The sequence below is a fragment of the Mauremys mutica genome, chromosome 4 (genome assembly GCF_020497125.1).
Source record: "Mauremys mutica isolate MM-2020 ecotype Southern chromosome 4, ASM2049712v1, whole genome shotgun sequence".
NCBI lineage: Eukaryota > Metazoa > Chordata > Testudines > Geoemydidae > Mauremys > Mauremys mutica.
In genome coordinates, this window is record NC_059075.1 from 163,099,146 (window position 1) to 163,117,575 (window position 18,430).

The 18,430-nt window shown below is 53.7% G+C and overlaps 2 protein-coding genes across 6 annotated transcripts in view; both read left to right on the plus strand.

Annotated features, from left to right (window-relative positions):
- The window catches only part of LOC123369703 (maestro heat-like repeat-containing protein family member 7), a 422,324-nt gene that overhangs the window by 7,017 nt on the left and 396,877 nt on the right, over positions 1–18,430 (plus strand). For all 5 annotated transcript variants that reach the window (XM_045015620.1, XM_045015621.1, XM_045015619.1 and 2 more), the window contains exon 3: positions 1,213–1,313. In XM_045015620.1, coding sequence (XP_044871555.1) covers positions 1,213–1,313 — 101 coding nt within the window. The remainder of the gene's footprint in view (positions 1–1,212; positions 1,314–18,430) is intronic.
- LOC123369715 (maestro heat-like repeat family member 5) lies at positions 8,693–13,803 on the plus strand. The gene is made up of 3 exons (XM_045015642.1): positions 8,693–9,391; positions 11,606–11,710; positions 12,857–13,803. The coding sequence occupies exons 1-3, from the start codon at positions 9,209–9,211 to the stop codon at positions 13,022–13,024; spliced, it is 456 nt and encodes a 151-aa protein (XP_044871577.1). The 5' UTR covers positions 8,693–9,208; the 3' UTR covers positions 13,025–13,803.

Consider the following 18,430-nt stretch of genomic DNA (forward strand, 5'->3'; position numbering starts at 1 on the left):
GTAGGCTGTTCCAGTATTGCACTCCCCTGATGGTTAGAAACCTTCGTCTAATTTCAAGCCTAAATTTCCTGACTGACAATTTATATCCGTTTGTCCTCGTGTCTACATTAGCACTGAGCTGAAATAATTCCTCTCCTTCCCTGGTATTTATCCCTCTGATATATTTAAAGAGTGCAATCATATCTCCCCTTATCCTTCTTTTGGTTAAGGAAAACAAACCGAGCTCCTCAAGTCTCCTGTCATACGACAGGCCTTCCATTCCTCGGATCATTCTAGTGGCCCTTCTTTGTACCCGTTCCAGTTTTAACTCATCCTTCTTAAACATGGGAGAGAAGACTCCATAGACCTTGTATTGCTCTGAGCTGCCATGAGATGGAGAGACAGGAAAACCCCGGCAGGGGGGAATGGCCCCTCCTGCTGGCAACAGCTGCAGCCTCTAGAGCTGATTGGGGCATTAGAAATGGCGGCCGAAGCATGAGGTGGAGACTGACTGAATCGCCCACCCTGATCTGTCACGCTGCAGGGTTGGAGGATATTTTCCACCCATTGAAGGGGATGCTCAGTGCAGGGTGGGTTGTTAAAGCCTAGGATGGCAGGGCGCCGGCCAGAGCATAAGATGCCCTCTGGTGTTGCAGCCCCATCTGCTGGCTCCTTTGTTGCATGTCCCAGCACAGGGCATTTGGGGGGGAGTGTTGATGATGGGAGCTCAGTGCCTGCCCAGGTTACACCTGATGGCTCTGGCTGGCTGTTGGTGGCAGGAGAGGCAGTCAGAACAAGCAGAACGGGCAGGCTCTGCATACCCATATCTCACACAGACTGGGCAACTGTTCCCTCTCCTACACGAGGACCAGAGCAATTCACTGCCAGTCCCTCTGCCCCCTCCAGCAATGGCCTGGAGAGTTGGGACACCACTCATGGCCTGACATCATCCCTCCTTCCAGATGTGACGCTCCCCAAATCCCCAGACTGAGCCTGCATGGTGGGCGGGGAAGTGGGGTGGCTGTTGGGAACCAGGGCTCTGACTGGATCTTTGCTGGGCTGGGCAACAAAGAGGTGGGGAAGCCAGGAATCGCTGTGCCAGACCCTGCTGTGCATCGGGGCTGCTCCCCTGCTGGGGCGGGAGTGAGGGGGTAAGGGTTTTCTCTAAGATCTCTGTCACCCAGCCTGCAGCATGGAAGACCCAGGTATTACCACTGCTCTGTCTTTGATCAGATTCACCATCCCCTTGTAACGCCTCCTGCTTTATGAGGCCAGACTCGGAGGAGAAAGAGGCCCTGGATTACATCAACGCCTTTCTCACGAGCAATGAACAGGTACTAAGAGCCCTCCTCTGACCTGTCAGCTAGTGCCCTGTCCACATGCACCATCCGCCCTTCTCCGGAAGATGCATGGATTCTAAGGCCAGATGGGACCACTGTGACCTCCTGTATAACACAGGCCAGTGACCAGCCCCCAAATAATTCCTGTTTAAACTAAAGCATCTTAAAAATGTCCTGCCTTGAGTTACAAAAGGTCACCCACCATGCCACTTCCCAGTTGTTCCAATGGTCTATTACTTTCTCTGTTAAAAACAGGGCCGGCTCCAGACCCCAGCGCCAAGCGCGCGCTTGGGGCGGCGTCCCGCGGGAGGGCGGCAGCCGGCTCCGGTGGACCTCCCGCAGGCATGCCTGCGGATGCTCCACCGGAGCCGCAGGAGCAGCGGACCCTCCGCAGGCACGTCTGCAGGAGGTCCACCGGAGCCACGGGACAGGCGACAGCCAGAGCACCCCCCGGCGGCGTGCCGCCCTGCTTGGGGCGGCGGAAATCCTAGAGCCGCCCCTGGTTAAAAACGTACATTTCCAGTTTGAATTTGTCTACTTTCAATTTCCAGCCCCTTTGAGGTGCCACCTGATGTATCGGGATACCACTGAGCCCGCCTGTTCTGCCAGCCTGGGCCCCCTTTACCTTGTCTTGCTGGGCTTGCGCAGGGCCACCCAGAGAGGGGCACAAGTGGGGCAATTTGCACCAGGCCCCGGGCCACGCAGAGGCCCCCACAAGAATGTCGGAGGCTCCCTCCGCCTGCCCCCATCCCCCGGCACCTCAGCGCACCGCCTCTAAGAGTGGCCCTGGACAGAGCTAAAGCAGCGTGGCTCGGGCGGGGCCTGAGCTCCTCCCACTTGGAGCCACGTGGTAAGGGGGCGGGACTGAGCTCCTCCCACTCAGAGCTGCGTGGTAAGGAGGCATGGCCTGAGCACCTCCTGCTCAGAACCACATGGTAAGAGGGTGGGGCCTGAGCGCCTCCTGCTCAGAGCCCCATGGTAAGGCAGGGCCGCCCAGAGGATTCCGGGGGCCCGGGGTCTTCGGCGGCGGGGGGCCCTTCCGTTCCAGGACCCGCCGCCAAAGTGCCCCGAAGACCCACGGCGGGAGCCCCCCGCCGCCGAATTACCGCCGAAGTGGGACCCGCCGCCAAAGCGCAGCCCGGTTTTCGGCGGTAATTCGGTGGCAGGGGGGGCCCGGAACGGAAGGGGCCCCCCCGCCGCCGAAGACCGGGCTGCGCTTCGGCGGCGGCGGTGGGTCCCGCTTCCCCCCCGCCCCGGCCCCAGCCCCAGCCTCTTACCCGAGTGCGTCTCCGGCGGGGCCAAAGCTCCGTCCCGCTCAGAGCCGCGTGGTGAGGGGGCGGGGCTGGGAGCTCAGCCCGGAGCTCGCAGCTCCGCCCCCTCCCCACGCCACTCTGAGCGGGGCGGGGCTCAGGCCCCGTTGGAGCTCCCAGCCCCGCCCCCTCATCACGCGGCTCGGATCGGGGCGGGGCTCAGGGGCTCGGCCGGAGACTCGGCGCTTGATGCGCTGAGGCTCCAGGAGAGGGGCGGAGGCGGGAGCCTCCGCTCTTCTCTTGGGGGCCCCTGCGGAGCCCGGGGCAAATTGCCCCCTTTGCCCCCCCCCTCTGGGCGGCCCTGTGGTAAGGAGGCATGGCCTGAGCACCTCCTGCTCAGAGCCACATGGTAAGGGGGCGGGGCCTGAGCACCTCACGCTCAGAGCCGCATGGTAAGGGGGCGGGGCTGTGAGCTCAGGTCCCGATGGAGCCAGGCTGCTGCAGTGCTGTCCAGGGGCCAGGAAAGCTCCTGGACGCGGCGCGCTCTGAGGCTCTGGGGGAGGTGGGAGTAAGCAGCATGTTAAGCCCCTCTGAGCTGGACACCCTCCTGACACGCCCCCAGCCCTGAGCCCAGCTCCCCACCCAGCCCTGGGCAACAGCAGCGCCACCCCCAGGCAGCGCCAGCCCATTGGCACCAACCATCACCATCACCCAGCGACAGCCCATTATGTAATTGCAAATGTATACATACTGTCAAGGTTCCTTCCCCACTCTGAACTTTAGGGTACAGATGTGGGGACCTGCATGAACACCTCTAAGCTTAACTACCAGCTTAGATCTGGTTTTGCTGCCACCACTCCTAAATACTAACTCCCTTCCCTAGATAGTCTTGAGAGACTTCTTCACCAAGTCCCTGGTGAACACCGATCCAACCCCTTGGATCTTAACACAAGGAGAATTTAACCATCCCCCCTCCTTTCCCCCACCAATTCCTGGTGAGTCCAGATCCAATCCCCTTGGATCTTAAAACAAGGAAAAATCAATCAGGTTCTTAAAAAGAAGGCTTTTAATTAAAGAAAGAAAGGTAAAACTCATCTCTGTAAAATCAGGATGGAAAATAACTTTACAGGGTAATCAGATTCATAGAGCCCAGAGGAACCCCCTATAGCCTTAGGTTCAAAGTTACAGCAAACAGAGGTAAATCCTCTTAGCAAAAAGGAACATTTATAAGTTGAGAAAACAAAGTTAAATCTAACACGCCTTGCCTGGCTGTTACTTACAAGTTTGAAATATGAGAGACTTGTTCAGAAAGATTTGGAGAACATGGATTGATGTCCGGTCCCTCTTAGTCCAAAGAGCGAACACCACCAAAACAAAGGGCACAAACAAAAGCCTCCTCCCCGCCCCCAAGATTTGAAAGTATCTTGTCTCCTTATTGGTCCTTTGGGTCAGGTGTCAGCCCGGTTACCTGAGCTTCTTAACCCTTTACAGGTAAAAGGATTTTAGTGTCTCTGCCCAGGAGGGATTTTATAGTATTGTACACAGGAGGGCAGTTCCCTTCCCTTTATAGTTATGACACACACATTAAAGCATTGAATGTTTTAAAATCATGTATTTCGTGTATACCTCTACCCCGATATAACACTACCCAATATAACACGAATTCGGATGTAACGCGGTAAAGCAGTGCTCTGCGGGGGTGGGAGGGGGGCTGCGCACTCCAGTGGATCAAAGCAAGTTCGATATAATGCAGTTTCACCTATAATGCGGTAAGACTTTTTGGCTCCACAGGACAGCGTTATATCGAGGTAGAGGTGTATTTTCAAATTATTAAAAATTAATTTTTGAATGTATTTCACTGGTTATTTTTTACATTTCCAAATACATGACACTATAGTATTGCAACTTTTTTTTTATGGAAGGGGTCCCTGAAATTGCTTTGCCCCAGCCCCCCGAATCCTCTGGGCGGCCCTAGGCTCAGTTCACAAGCCACTTTCAGCCATACACTCAGGCAGGGCCACGCCCAGCTGCAGAAAGACACAGACCCTGAGATCAGCTCTGGGAAGACTCAGCTGAAGGGGCTTGTCCCAGTACTCTGGTGCCCAGCTCCTTTGGAGTACAGACCCAAAGGTTTTATGAAATTTGCCTCCTCCCTTGATGTGGAGAGAGGCATGCACAACTCTTTGCCCCTCCCCCCAGTTACTAATTGTACAAACTGGGTTATGGGATAAACAAGAAATAAGATTCTTAACTACAAGAGGTAGATTTTAAGTGGTTCTAAGAGATAGCAAACAGAACAAGGCAGATTACCTTAGTAAATAAACACAACATACAAACTAAGCTTTCCACACTAGATAGATAGGATCTACACTAGCAAATTCTCAGGCTGGCAGATTCTTAAGATTCTTTGCTGTGCAGCTTGGATTTCCCAGGTTTTCTTACACAGGTTAGGAATCTCTTTCCAGCCTGAGACCATCACTTCTCATAGTTCCATCTTTGTCCCTCAGATGTTTCCAGGTGTCTTACTGCAGGGAGCGTGAGGTCCCCCCGATATCATTGTTCCCCTTTTATCTCCTCTTCCCACCTGCTGGAAAACTCTTTTGCTGAGACCTGGGTCCAACAGTTCCCACTGTGTAGCGTTATCTCGAAGAGGTTTCTATGCTGTTTGTGTGCATTTCCTCAAGAAGCCATTGTTTGGCATTTTTACTGTTGTACCTGAAAGGTTGTTTTGAACCTCACAACGTGTTTCAGGAACACATACATAGCTGAACTTCATAACTGCACATACAGCGATAGCACATACAATCCAATGAGACATTAATGTCTAGCAGATAAAGACTTTTACAATACCTTACAATATGTACTTTGTACAAAACATATCCTAATGACATGACAGTGGTGAATATTGGGGTGTCAGGGTGTCCCACCCAGATGTTCCTCCCACTCTGTCAAGCCCCTGCTAACACTGTCTGGCTGCTTAGCTGCCATGTTGCAGTTCCTCTCTGGACACCTACCCCGTGAGATCTGCTCCCTCTCTGGTCCGGTTTCATACAGAGCTGCCCTGCCCTCCCCAGATAGTCACTCCTGTTGCCGGATGAATGGCCTTCTGCCATTTGGCATATCAAAGCCTGAGCAGCACTGGGGGGAAGCTTTCTGACATCTCTCCCACTGGCAGCTCCTTTCCATGCTAACCTTCCTGTTTGTGTCTAATCTCTGCGGGGCGTAGGACGAGACCAAGAAACTCAAGTTCTTGGATTCCATCAACACCCTCAGCAACCTGCCTGCTTTTATGGACAAAGCCCTGCTAGTGGGGAAGATAAAGGTGAGTAAAACACACACTGGGGCTGTGTTACTTGGCGGGTTTAGTGATTGTCCTGGAGATCTTTGCAGATTTGTCGAACTTCAGCTGCCAATCATTGGATCGAGTCAGACTGAAGAGCCCATTATCCAGTATTTGCTTCCCCTGTAGGTACTTACAGACTGTCATCAAGTCACCCTGTAACTTTCTCTTCGTTAAGCTGAACTGATTGAGCTCCTTGAGTCTCTCACTATCAGGCATGTTTCCCAGTCCTTCAGTCACTCTTGGGGCTGTTCTCTGACCCCCCTCCAATTTATCAACATTCTCCTTGAATTGTGGGCACCGGACCTGGACACAGGATCCCAGCAGCGGTCGCACCAGTGCCAAATACAGAGGGAAAATAACCTCTCTAACAACTGGAGATTGCCCTGTTTGTACATCCCGGGATGGCATTAACCCTTTTGGCCCCAACTTCGCACTGGGCGCTCATGGGCAGCTGATTACCATGACTGCCAAGTCTTTTCCAGAGTCACCGCTTCCCAGGTTAGGACCCCCCCATGCTGTGGGTGTGACCTGCCGTCTTTGTTCCTAAACATATAACTGTATTGAAACGTAGATTGTTCCCTTGCACCCAGCTTCCCAAGTCACCGGGTCGCTCTGTGTACGCCAGTCTCCCTGCCCAGAGCCCCAACACTCCGCAGTCAGTGCCCACTAGGGAACTAGCAACAAATCTGCTCCGTAGATTTGGAAAGTCTTTGCTCTCCAGCGCTGCAGAAAGCTTTCCAGAGCTTACCTCCCTTCCCTGAACGTGGGACAGCGTGGGCTGGTGGGTGGTCCAGTGGGCTGGGGCTCAACACACCGGGGTTCTACTCCCAGTTCTGCAGTAAGACCTTGGGCAAGTCACTTCCCCCTCTGTGCCTCAATTTCCCTCCCATGCCTTGTCTCGTCTAGTTAGCTCGTGAGCTCTCTGGGGCAGGGACTGGCTCTCACTGTGTGTGTGCAGCACCGGGCACAAGGGGGTCTGATCTCAGGTGGAGTCCTTGGGTGATAATGCTGATGGAGCCTTTGCAGAGCACTGCACACCGTCAAGCCTGTAGTAGGACGACCTGGCTGCCGAGCCCACGTGTTGCAGGCCCTGCGCTTTGATCCCCTGTCGGAGCCTTGCAGGAGCTTGGAGCCCAGCTGGCATTTCCCCACATTGTCTCCTCAGGAGCTGATTGATCACGAGTCCGTCGACTCCCTGACCGGCGTGATGCGTCAGCAAGCTATGCTCGCCATCATGAAGCTGAGGTACCCAGCCTGCCCGGCCCAGCCCCAGCCAGTGCTACGTGCAGCCAGACACGCCAGCCTCTTGGCATGGCCAGTTTTCCAGGGCATTCCCCCCTCTGCTCCTCCCCCATCTTCTGATTCCCCCAGGAAATGTGGCACCAGATGATGGTGCTGGTGCATGTGGACTGGCACCAGTGGGTAGGTGGTGGAGGATCCTTCAGTGCCTGGTGACCTCTCCACGTGGCCTTATGAAGATATGGTGGAGGGAGCGTGGAAGGCAGGACCGGTCCCCTCTGGGGGGAGAGGGGCTGTTAGGTGCTGCTGGAGCGGAGCGACTGGAGTCGGTGCCAGCTGCGTCACACTGGCAGCTCAGCGACTCCCAGTGGCTGAGAGGCTGGGCAGGCTGAGCCCTGGCACTTGGCACTGCCTGTGCCATGGGGGGCTCTCTCTCAGTGCCACTAGCGCCCTGCTCTGAGCTTCCCCTGTCCATCAGGCGTCTGGAAGGTGATGGATGCTGCGGGCTGGAGCTGGGCTCTCGCTGTTGGCTCGATAGGTTCCCCAGGAATGGGAAGAGGAGGTGGGGCAGGAACTGGAGCAGCTCTCCCCACTGCGCACTGGCTTCCTGACAACGGGGCAGGCGATGGCATTGGCCATGATCGCGTCTCTGCGGGGGTGAGAGGGGGAGGGATTTGCATCAGCAGTGGGCGTAGCTGTTCCTCACTGGCTGCAACCTGCCACGAGGGGCGCGGCTCTGTCCTGCAGGGGCAGCTCAAGTAGTCACCTGGCACCTCATTGCATGTGCTGGGGCCATGCTCTGGCAGTGGGGGTGAAGAGGTTAATGCTGTCTGGGCTGTCCCCACCTTCCTGCCCCCCTGCACACAGCTGTGTGCCCTGTCCAGCAGGCTGAGAGCAATGGGCAGGGGCAGGGCTTAGATCCCTGCTTCGGTTCTGCCCGGCTGCGGGCTGATGCAGCATCTCTCTGCTGGCCTGGACTGTGCAGCCGCAGTGCAGATGGCTGTGGTGGGAGGGTCTCTTGCCCCCAGTGGGGCAGGACTGGCAGGCTCCTCTGCACTGTGGCCGCTGGGTTCAGAGGCGCTTTGGTGCCAGCAGGCTCTAGTCTCCTGTCCATGCCATTTGCAGGATGTTGTTTCTTGGTGAAGCGCAGCGATCTCTGCCCCAGCCGGTGAGTGCTGGTGGGGTCACAGCAGACAGCTGCAGGCTACACCAAGTCCCTGCCTGCTGGTATGAGAGAAGGCAGCACCAACTCCTTCCACCACCCCCTGGCCTGTTCTCATCTGCCACCCGCCAGCTGGAGCCCCCGCAGGTGTTTCCATGTCCTGGGAGCCTGAGGGCAATATTAGCACATCAGTCCCGCCTCAGACCCCAAATCCGCATGTGTCTCTTCTCTTAGCAAAATGAAGCTACCGCTGCTGGTCCTGACACGACCCAGCCTACTCGCCACCTGCTTCTCCAGCATCTTCTCCCTGCCTCCAGCACACACCATGGAGGAGGTGGAGGCTGCTCTCTACACCAAAGTAAGCCCCAAACCGGCCATGTTGAGCCATCCCAAACTGAGTGGGAATCCTGCCACTCGCTCGTGTACTGTCCCCTGGGTTACCTGGCACTGGCATAAGAGTGTAATGATCACAGCTTCCCGACAGGACTTCAGCTCAGGACCTGCAGCACCAAAGCACAGGCCCCAAAGTACAGGCCCAGATAAAGGAGTAACTCCCTCCTAGGGCAGCAGTAGTAGGCATTTATCCTTCACATGCACTGACAATTAGTGGGGAACAGACACTCCCTTCACAAGCACATTCATCCCCCATGCGTGGCTGGGGGCACAGGCCTGAGATCGGCTGCTTCAGGTGCACATAGGCCAGGGGAGCCGAAGCTTGGCTGGAAATCTGCCCTCCAAATGTGGAGTCCTGTCTGACTCTCCCAGTGGGATAGACTGTGTGCAGTGGGCTTTCTGGGGAGAGCAAAGACAGGTGGGGCCCTGTTGCCAAGAGGAGTTTGTAGTAGGTCCCCTGCGGGTACAAGTGAGTGGGTGAGCTGTAATACCAGGGGCTGCTATGACCTGGGGGGGGGGTGTCACACGCCAGGGCATTGGTTCATCACCTGGCTGGGTAACTCCACTTGCTCTGGTTTCTCCTCTGCTCTGCACGCAGACTCTGAAAACCATGGATGAGATGCTGAAGGCCTTGGTGTGCGAGGATCAGGAGCCCAACCTTCTGGTGCTGCAAATCATCTTGAAGGTCTGGAGGCGTGGGGGCAGGAAGGGGACTAGTCCTGTAGCTGGGGTGGGGCTCAGGGACCAAGGCTCTGTTTAATCCCAAGCATGGGACACCCCCATGCCTTCGGCTCCTCAGAGTACGTTCTCTACAAAGGTTCTTGGGCTGGAGGGCCAAGTGCCCCCACTATATCTGAAAAACGTCTGTATGGGGTGGGTGTGGAGGAGCGCCCACCCCATACAGGATCTGCTGTGTTCTCCACTGAGCCCTCATGTGAACCTGGCATTCCTTTGTGCTCTCCATGGGCCCCACCAACCTGGCCAGAGCCCGGAGCTAGATTCCCCCAACATTCTAGTTCTGGGGCCACAGGAAGTAGATTCTGTAGGTCGTTTGTGCTTCCAAAAGAGGGAAATGTCCTTAACAGAGATTCGGTCTCCTCGATCCCAGAACCTGGGAAGAGGACAATCACAGAAGTGCAGGGCTGGAAAGGATCTCAAGAGGTCATCTACTCCACCCCCTGCACTGAGGCAGGGCCAAGCATTCCTAGACTGTCCCTGTTGAGTGTTTGTCCAGCCTGTTTTTTAAAACCTCCATGATGGAGAGTCCACCACTTCCCTAGGTCACCTGTCCCAGTGCTTAGCCACCCTTAGACTTTTTCCTAATATTTAACTTAAATCTCCCTTGCTGCAAATTAAGCTCATTACTTCTTGTCCTACCTCCAGGGGACATGGAGAACAATTTGTCACCATCCCCTGTATAACAGCCCTTAACGTATTTGAAGACTGTTACAGGTGCCCCCTCCGTCTTCTCAAGATGAAACATGCCCAATTCGTTCAACCTTTCTTCACAGGTCAGGTTTTCTAAACTGCTGATCATTTTTGTCGCTGTCCTCTGGACTGGCCCCAGTTTGTTCACATCTTTCTTAAAACGTGGTGCCTGCAACTGGACACAGAGCTCCAAGCTAACACAATTCAGAATGGCATTTCCCTTTTTCACAACAGCATCACACTGTTGATTCGTATTCAGTGTGAGACCCATGATAACCCCCAGATCCTTTTCTGCAGTACTGCCACCTAGCCGGTTATCCCCCACTTTGTTTTTATACATTTTTCCTTCCTAAGTGTGTTACGTCACATTTGTTTTGACTGAATTTTATCTTGTTGACTTCAGACCTACTCTCCAATTTAGCAAGCTGATTTTGAATTCTAATCTGTCCTCCAAAGTGCTTGCAACCCCTCCCAGCTTGGTGTCATCCGTAAACTTTACAAGCATCCTCTCTTTTCCCTTAACCAAGTTCTTAATGAAAATATTGATTAGTACTGGACCAGGCACACCCCTGGGGGACCTCACTTGAGACACCCTCCCAGTTTGCCAGCGAGTCAGTGATAACTCCTCTTTGAGTACGATCTTTCCATCAGTTGGGCGCCCACCTTATAGTAATCTCATCTGGATCAGACTGGCTTAGTTTGCTTAGGACAATGTCTTGTGGGACTGTGTCAAAAGCCTTACTAAACTTCATATACATCATCATATACTGCCTGCCTCCATCCACTAGGCAAGTAACCCTGTCAAAGAAGGAAATTAGATTGGTTTGGCATGGTGCTATTTGTTATTACCCTATTATCTCCTCTAGATTCTTACAAACTGTTTAATAACTTGTTCAGTATCTTTCTGGGTACCAAAGTTAGGCTGACAGGTCTATAATTCCTTGGGGCCTCCTTGTTCCCCTTTCTGAAGACAGGTTCTGTGTCTGCCCTTCTCCAGTCCTTTGGGACCTCAACCCTCCTAAAGGTTCAGCGATTGCTTTGCCTAGCTCCATCTAGAGTGAATATCATGAGGCTCTGCCAACTTGAATACATCTAACTGACCTCAATTGTCTTTTACCTGTTCTCTCCCTAGTCTAGCCTGTATTCCTGCCCCCTTGTTGTTAATATTGTGTTAAGCATCTAGTCGTCATTAACCTTTTTAGTGAAAACTAAAGCAAAAAAGACATTAAACACCTTGGCTTTGTCTGTGTCATCCATTCTTTGCTCTCCTTCCCTGCTGAGTAGTGGCCCCACACTTTCCTTTGTCTTTCTCTTGCTCCTAATGCATTTATAGAGCTGCTTCTGATTGTCTTTTATGTCCCTTGACAGTTAGAACTCATTTTTGCCTTTGCCTTGCTGATTTTCTCCCTATGTGCTTGGACTATTTTTTGGTACTTCTCCTTAGCAATTTGTCCCAATTTGTTTCTCTCAGGTCCTGCTCCCCTGGACCACATCCAAGGAGGTACATGAGCGGCTGAGGGCAGTGGGAAGGATCAGGTGGCTGATGGAATTCATGGGGTCTCAGTGCAAATTCCAGGTGAGCAGCCTGTGACCCTGGCCACCTCCTAACTACACTGAACAGCCTCGCGGTGCAGCACGCCCTGGCATGGAAAATGCAGGCCTAGAATAGTGACTCAGCAAGATCCTCAGTAGGAGTCCAATCTAACGAGCCCTGATGTCGATGGGTCTTTCCTCTGACTCCAGTGGGCTTTGGGTCAAGTCCCATCATTCTGTCTCCAAGGACTCTCCCCGCTGTTCCCCTAGCACCAAAGTCTGCTCTGCAGGGTCAATGCATTTACACAGGATTGCCCTGACAGCAGCCTCCGAACCCAGGTGTCTGTTCACCCCCTTTGTCAGACGCCTGTGGGATGCCTTGGCATCAGCTTCTGCCAGGCTGCCAGATGAACGCCCCTTGCTCTGCATGCTCAGGGCCATTGAGCTGCTCCAGATGCTCCATCCCCCCTGTGGAAGGGCTTCCCCTCTGGCAGCTGGAGGGGGGCGCTCGGATGATGTGCCCCCAGAGGCTGGGGCAGCAGAACAGAAGGAGGGAGGTGGGAGGGGACACAGTGAAAGGGATGGGCGGGGCCAAAGGCGCCAGAGAACTGGGGAGTGGGAGTGGGGAGGCTGTGCAGACCCCGGGAGAGGAGGGCAAGGGGCTTGGTGCCAGGTGGGGAAGAGCAGGGAGCCAGTGCAGGGGCTGCAGGAGGGGGAGACAAGAGGACAAGGCTGCAGGAGAGAGCAGGCAGGCTGGGGGTGGCGCGGAAAGGGAGGGCTCTGGGGAGCTCCAGGATGGAGTGAGAGAGGCAGGAGGCAGAGCAGAGGAGTCCAAGGTGACTCCAAGCTCCTGGGCCTGAGGTCAAAGAAGGGAGGGGGATGGGAGAAGGGGCTGGGATTAGGAACTTGCCCTTGAGATGGAGACTGGACGTTAGTTCATTCGTTACCTGGGTCCCCACTCGGGGGTAACGTTTGTTGACTTTGCTGCCCAGATTTCTCCGTCCCTGCTGAGCTTTCCTCAGCCCCTGGTGATGGGCCCCACAGCTCCTCCTGCTCTCATTGTCCCCAGTCTCTCTGCGGTGGCCTCTGCCTCCCCCTGTTCTAACCCACTGCTAGGGCAATGCCAGGGGGACTCGCTGCGCTAGGTCTGCAGGGGCGAGTGACTCCCTTTGCTCCTTCTCTCCGTCAGGAAGTGGAGGAGTTCAGAGTCCTGGGCCAGCTGGTGGGGTGTCTCACTCTGTGCTGTGTGGAGCAGGAGCAGGAGATCTGGCAATCGGCTGTGGAGGGACTTCACCACCTCTTCTCCTTCATGCAGCTGCTAAAATGTAAGAGCACTGGAGACCCTTGTCCTTCCTAAATACACTGACATGGGGTTTCCAACACGAAAAACATATTTATTGAACACTTCCACCTTTTCTGCAACCTTTTAAACAGTCTCCATCTAGTAATGAGCCTACACCACTGCTACGATTTCTTTTGTTCCTAATACACTTTTTTTAAAGAAACCCTCCTTAGTCCTGCAAGCCATGGAGTTTCCCCCGATGTCTTTAGCTTCCTCTATCCGTATTCTACTCTTCATAACTCACATAAGAATGGACATACTGAGTCAGACCAATGGTTCATCTAGCCCAATATTGTGTCTTCAGATAGTGGCCAGTGCTTCATGTTTCAGAGGGAATGAACTGAACAGGGAAATTCTGAGTGATCCATCCCCTGACATGCAGTCCCAGCTTCTGGTAGTCAGAGGTTTAGGGACATGCAGAGTATGGGGTTACATGCCCTGATTATCTTGAATCCAATTATACTTTTAGCCTTCACAACATCCCACGGCAACAATTTCCACAGGTTGCCTGTGCATTGTGTGCACAGATACCTTCTTTTGTTTGTTTTTAACTTGCTTCCTATTCATTTCATAAAGTGACCCCTAGTTCTCCTGTTATGTGCAGGAGTAAATAACACTTCCCTAGTCACTTTCTTCATACCAGTCATGATTTTATAGACTTCTATCATATCCCCCCTTAGTCATCTCTTGTCTAAACGAAATAGTCCCAGGTCTCTACTACAGACCTATATTGTTATAACTATATTGCTCAGGGGTGTGAAAAATCCACACCCCTGTCGGCAGGAGCACCTCTCCTACTCACCTAGCCAACGCCTCTCGGGGAGGTGGATTAAGAGCTTGTTTGCATAGGAGCATCTTCACTTAAACGCTACAGTGCCAGTGCAGCTACGGCGATACCGTGTTTGAAGTGTACCCTTGTCCCCCATCTTTTTTATCTCTCCTCATATGGAAGCTGTTCCATTCCCCTAATCATTTTTGTTGCCCTTCTCTGCACCTTTTACAATATTGGTATATCTGTTTTGAGATGGGGCGACCAGAACTGCAGGCAGTATTCAAGGTTTTGGCGCATCATAGATTTATAAATGTAACCCTTCTGCCCCTCTGAGTTGGCAGCAACAAGGGCCGGGTTCAGTATCCAGGGGTTCCGTTTCAATAACACAATGCAAAACCGTCTCGAGCCCCCACCCAGTGACCTGGGACAATTACCTACCACCCCCCCGGGCGCCTCTAGGAGGCAATACTTCCCCACTCGCAAGCACAAAGTCTGAGTGTAGCAAAATCCTTTTAATAAAGGAGGGAAACAATGTGGCATCATGTTGGAGAGACACCACAAACAGGACTATACACAAACCATAAGCAAAAACCCACCTTCAAGTACATTTGGCACTGTCCTTAGGGTCTTAAGTCCAATCACCCCAAAGTCCAACAACCCAAAAGTCTCAGTCTCTGGTCAGTGCCACCCCAGAGTTCAAAAGTTTATCTGCAGAGTTTTACCCCCCCCCCCAGCCTGGGTGGAAATGGGGGGGGGGTCGCACACACAGGGTGCTAGGGACACCTTACGTGGGCCAGGGCCGACTGCCCCGCTTCTCCGTGGAGTTCTGCTGCAGCCTTCCCCACGACTGGCTCCACTCCACCAGCTGTGCCGCTCCTCCAGCAGACCCGCGAACCACATCAGCCGTCCCCACAAACCGCTCCACACTGCTCACTGTTCCATGGGCTGCTCCAACGTGCTGCAGACTGCTCCGCTCTGCCAGCTGCTTGGTGATAGACCTTCAGGCTCTCCCACTACTTAACACAGCACTCAGTGATCTCAGCTTAGTAAGCTTAGCTCTTTTAGTGATTTCAGCTCTTAGTGATTTCAACTTGTAGTAGGAGAGCCCCACTGCCACATGGCCCAACGTGAATTCAGGTCAGCAACCTCTAGATGGACTCCTAAAGGATTCAAAATTAGCTCTGCTCTTTAACAGTGGAGAGAGGAGGAAGTGCAATTGGTGTTCCAGGCCCTCAAAAGGGGCCCATACTATCAGGTACACACACCAGTACCCAGCCTCTCTCTCTCTTCACTGGGGTTTGGAACCCCTGTCCCTTGTCTAGCAAGTACTATTTAATGTAGGTTGAGTCATTTCTGTCATAAAGCAGTCTCATAGTTCCTCATTCACATAATTAAGGTAGCAGCCCCTTTTTTTCCTTCCTGCCCCAATAACAAAGAAATTGGGGATCCCACAGTGTGAAAATAACCATCCCATGCTGCTGTGTGTTATGCTAAGTGGAGTGGGTTTACCAATGCAAATGCACATTCCTAAAATTCCTTTGCCCACTCCTCATAATGTACCACCAGATGTCAGGGTAGATCTCATCCTGACTCAGCTTACATATAGAACCAGTGATGAGCTGCCAAAATCTTAACAACCGGTTCCCTATAAAAAGTTCTGATTTAAGGGAGGGAAGCAGAGGAGAGTCTGGGGGCCCCTGCAGGGCCTGGGGCAAATTGCCCCACTTGCCCTCCCCCCCGCAGCCCTGGAGCTCGTAGTCTCCCCCGTACCTTACCTTGCCGGCATCTCAAAGCAGCAGGAGGACTCAGGAGCTCAGCTGAGCTGCCCAGCTGCTGGCCACGCTGAAGCTCTGCAGGGGGGGAGGGGCCGGGAGGAGACAAATCTCGTGGGGCCAGGGGGCCGTTGCAAATTGCCCCACTTGCCGCCCCGGAGCTCGCAGCCCCCCGCCCCTTACCTTGCTGGCAGCCCAGAGCTCAGCTGAGCTGCACAGCTGCTGGCCATGCTGCGGCTCTGCGAGGTGGGGGAAGCAGGGGAGAGCCCGGGGGAGACATCCTCGTGGGGCCGAGGGGCCGGGGCAAATTTCCCTACTTGCCCCACCCTGCAGCCGCGGAGCTCGCAGCCCCCCGTCCCCTTACCTTGCCGGCAGCCCAGAGCTCAGATGAGCTGCCCAGCTGCTGGCCATGCTGCGGCTCTGTGGGGTGGGGGAAGCAGGGGAGAGCCCGGGGGAGACATCCTCGTGGGGCCGAGGGGCCGGGGCAAATTTCCCTACTTGCCCCACCCTGCAGCCGCGGAGCTCGCAGCCCCCCGTCCCCTTACCTTGCCGGCAGCCCAGAGCTCAGATGAGCTGCCCAGCTGCTGGCCATGCTGCGGCTCTGTGGGGTGGGGGAAGCAGGGGAGAGCCCGGGGGAGACATCCTCGTGGGGCCGAGGGGCTGGGGCAAATTGCCTTACTTGCCCCACCTTGCAGCCCCGGAGCTCGCAGCCCCCCCGTCCCCTTATCTTGCCGGCAGCCCAGAGCTCAGATGAGCTGCCCAGCTGCTGGCCATGCTGCGGTTCTGCGGGGTGGGGGAAGTGGGGGAGAGCCCGGGGGAGACATCCTCGTGGGGCCAGGGGCCCCTGCAGGGCCTGGGCCAATTGCCCCACTTGCCCCTTCCCCTTCCCTCCCCTCTGGCTAGCCCTGGAGCTTGCAGCAGCCCCCTCTCCCACCCCACTTGCCGGGCTATTCAAAAAGCGGCAGCAGGACGACTCCCGAGCTCAGCTGAGCTGCCCAGCTGGTGCCGGCAGCTGGCCACGCTGCAGCTGGGGGGAAGCGGGGGAGGGTGCAGGGGAACCTCAGCCTCCCCAGCTGGGAATCCTGGGAGCAACAGGATGGTCCCGCCCACGGACCGGAGTTCTTTGCCCACCTCCTGGCCCTTTAACAACCGGTTCTCCACGGAGGTCTAATTTTAGCACCCGGTTCTTGGGAACCTGTGGGAAACGGCTCCAGCTCACCACTGTATAGAACCATTATGATATTTTTCTGTTTTATTATCTATCCTTTTCCTAATGGTTCCCAACATTCTGTTTGCTTTTTTAACTGCCGCTGCACATTGACTGGATGTTTTCAGAGAACTATTTACGATAACTCCAAAATCTCTTTCTTGAGTGGTCATTTAAACCCCATAATTTTGTATGTATAGTTGGGATTATGATTTCCAATGTGCATTACTTTGCATTTATCAATATTGAATTTCATCTGCCATTTTCTTGCCCAGTCCCTCATTTTTTTTAGATCCCTTTGTAGCTCTTCGCAGGCTGCTTTGGATTTAACTATCTTGAGTCATTTTGTATCATCTGCAAATTTTGCCACCTCACTGGTTACCCCTTTTTCTGGATCATTTATGACTATGTTGAACTACACTGGTCTCAACACAGATCCTTGGGGGACCACGTTATTTACCTCTCTCCACTGTGAAAACTGGCCATTTATTCCTGTCCTTTGCTTCCTATCTTTTAACCACTGACTCATGAGAGAACCTCCCCTCTTATTCCATGACAGCTTCCTTAGGTTAAGAGCCTTTGGTGAGGGACCCTGTCAAAGGCTTTCTGAAAGTCCAAGTACACTATATCCATTGGATCACCCTTCTCCACATCCTTGTTGACCCCTTCAAAGAATTCTAGTAGACTGGTGAGGCATGATTTCCCTTTATAAAAGGCATGTTGGCTCTGCCTCAACAAATTGTGTCCACCGACGTGTCTGATAATTCTGTTCTTTCCTATAGTTTCAACAATTTGCCTGGTACTGAAGTCAGGCTTACCAGGGATCACATCTGGAGACTTTTTTAAAATTCACTCTCACATTAGCTATCTCATACAGAGGCCGATTTAAACACTAGGTTACATACCACAGCACTGCACATAAGTCTGTCTGGATGTCTCGTGATAGCTGCAACCTTTGCACCAGGCAGGCAATTTACCATGCGGTTCTCCCAGTCATCACAAACCCAACTGTTTATATGTCTATTGATTGAATCCCCCATTACTATTTCCTGGCTTCTCTGTGTAAGTGGGATTCCCGCCTCAGGAGGGGTAGCCTCAGTGTGAGAGGACATCATGACTTCATCTGGAAGGTGGGTCCCAACTATGGGATCGTCTCCCTCTGCCCCAGCTCGATGTTCTCCTTCCCCGAAACTTTCACCCTCCTCAGCAGCACAGAGGCTGTCAGACTGGGGGTGGGACTACTCTACTGCATCCCTAAAAGTCTCCTCTATGTACCTCACTGTCTCCCTTGGCTCCACCAATTCAGCCCCTCTGGTCTCCTGGTCTCTGAGGGCCAGTAGCTCCTTGGGCCAAATGCCCACATATGCTACCTGCCCACAGGGCTGGTAATCGTACATGCTGCATTCAGTGCAATCAACTGGAGAGCCCCACGCTGCTGCTGCCCTTCTGCCTGGTTTATTTTTACTCTTCCAGGGAGGTTAGTTTGTTTAGTTTGGGGGAGGGATGGGGGAACAGGTTATTGGCCTGAGTTTACAGTATGTTTGTTAGATGTACTTGTCTCTCACACACCCTCTCTAAACTTCCTTACAAAACTCCCGTTTGCTAACCGAAGGTCTGATTTATATTGCCTGTTGTCTGTTTCCCCTCCCTGGGTCAGCCAAAATGCTGGT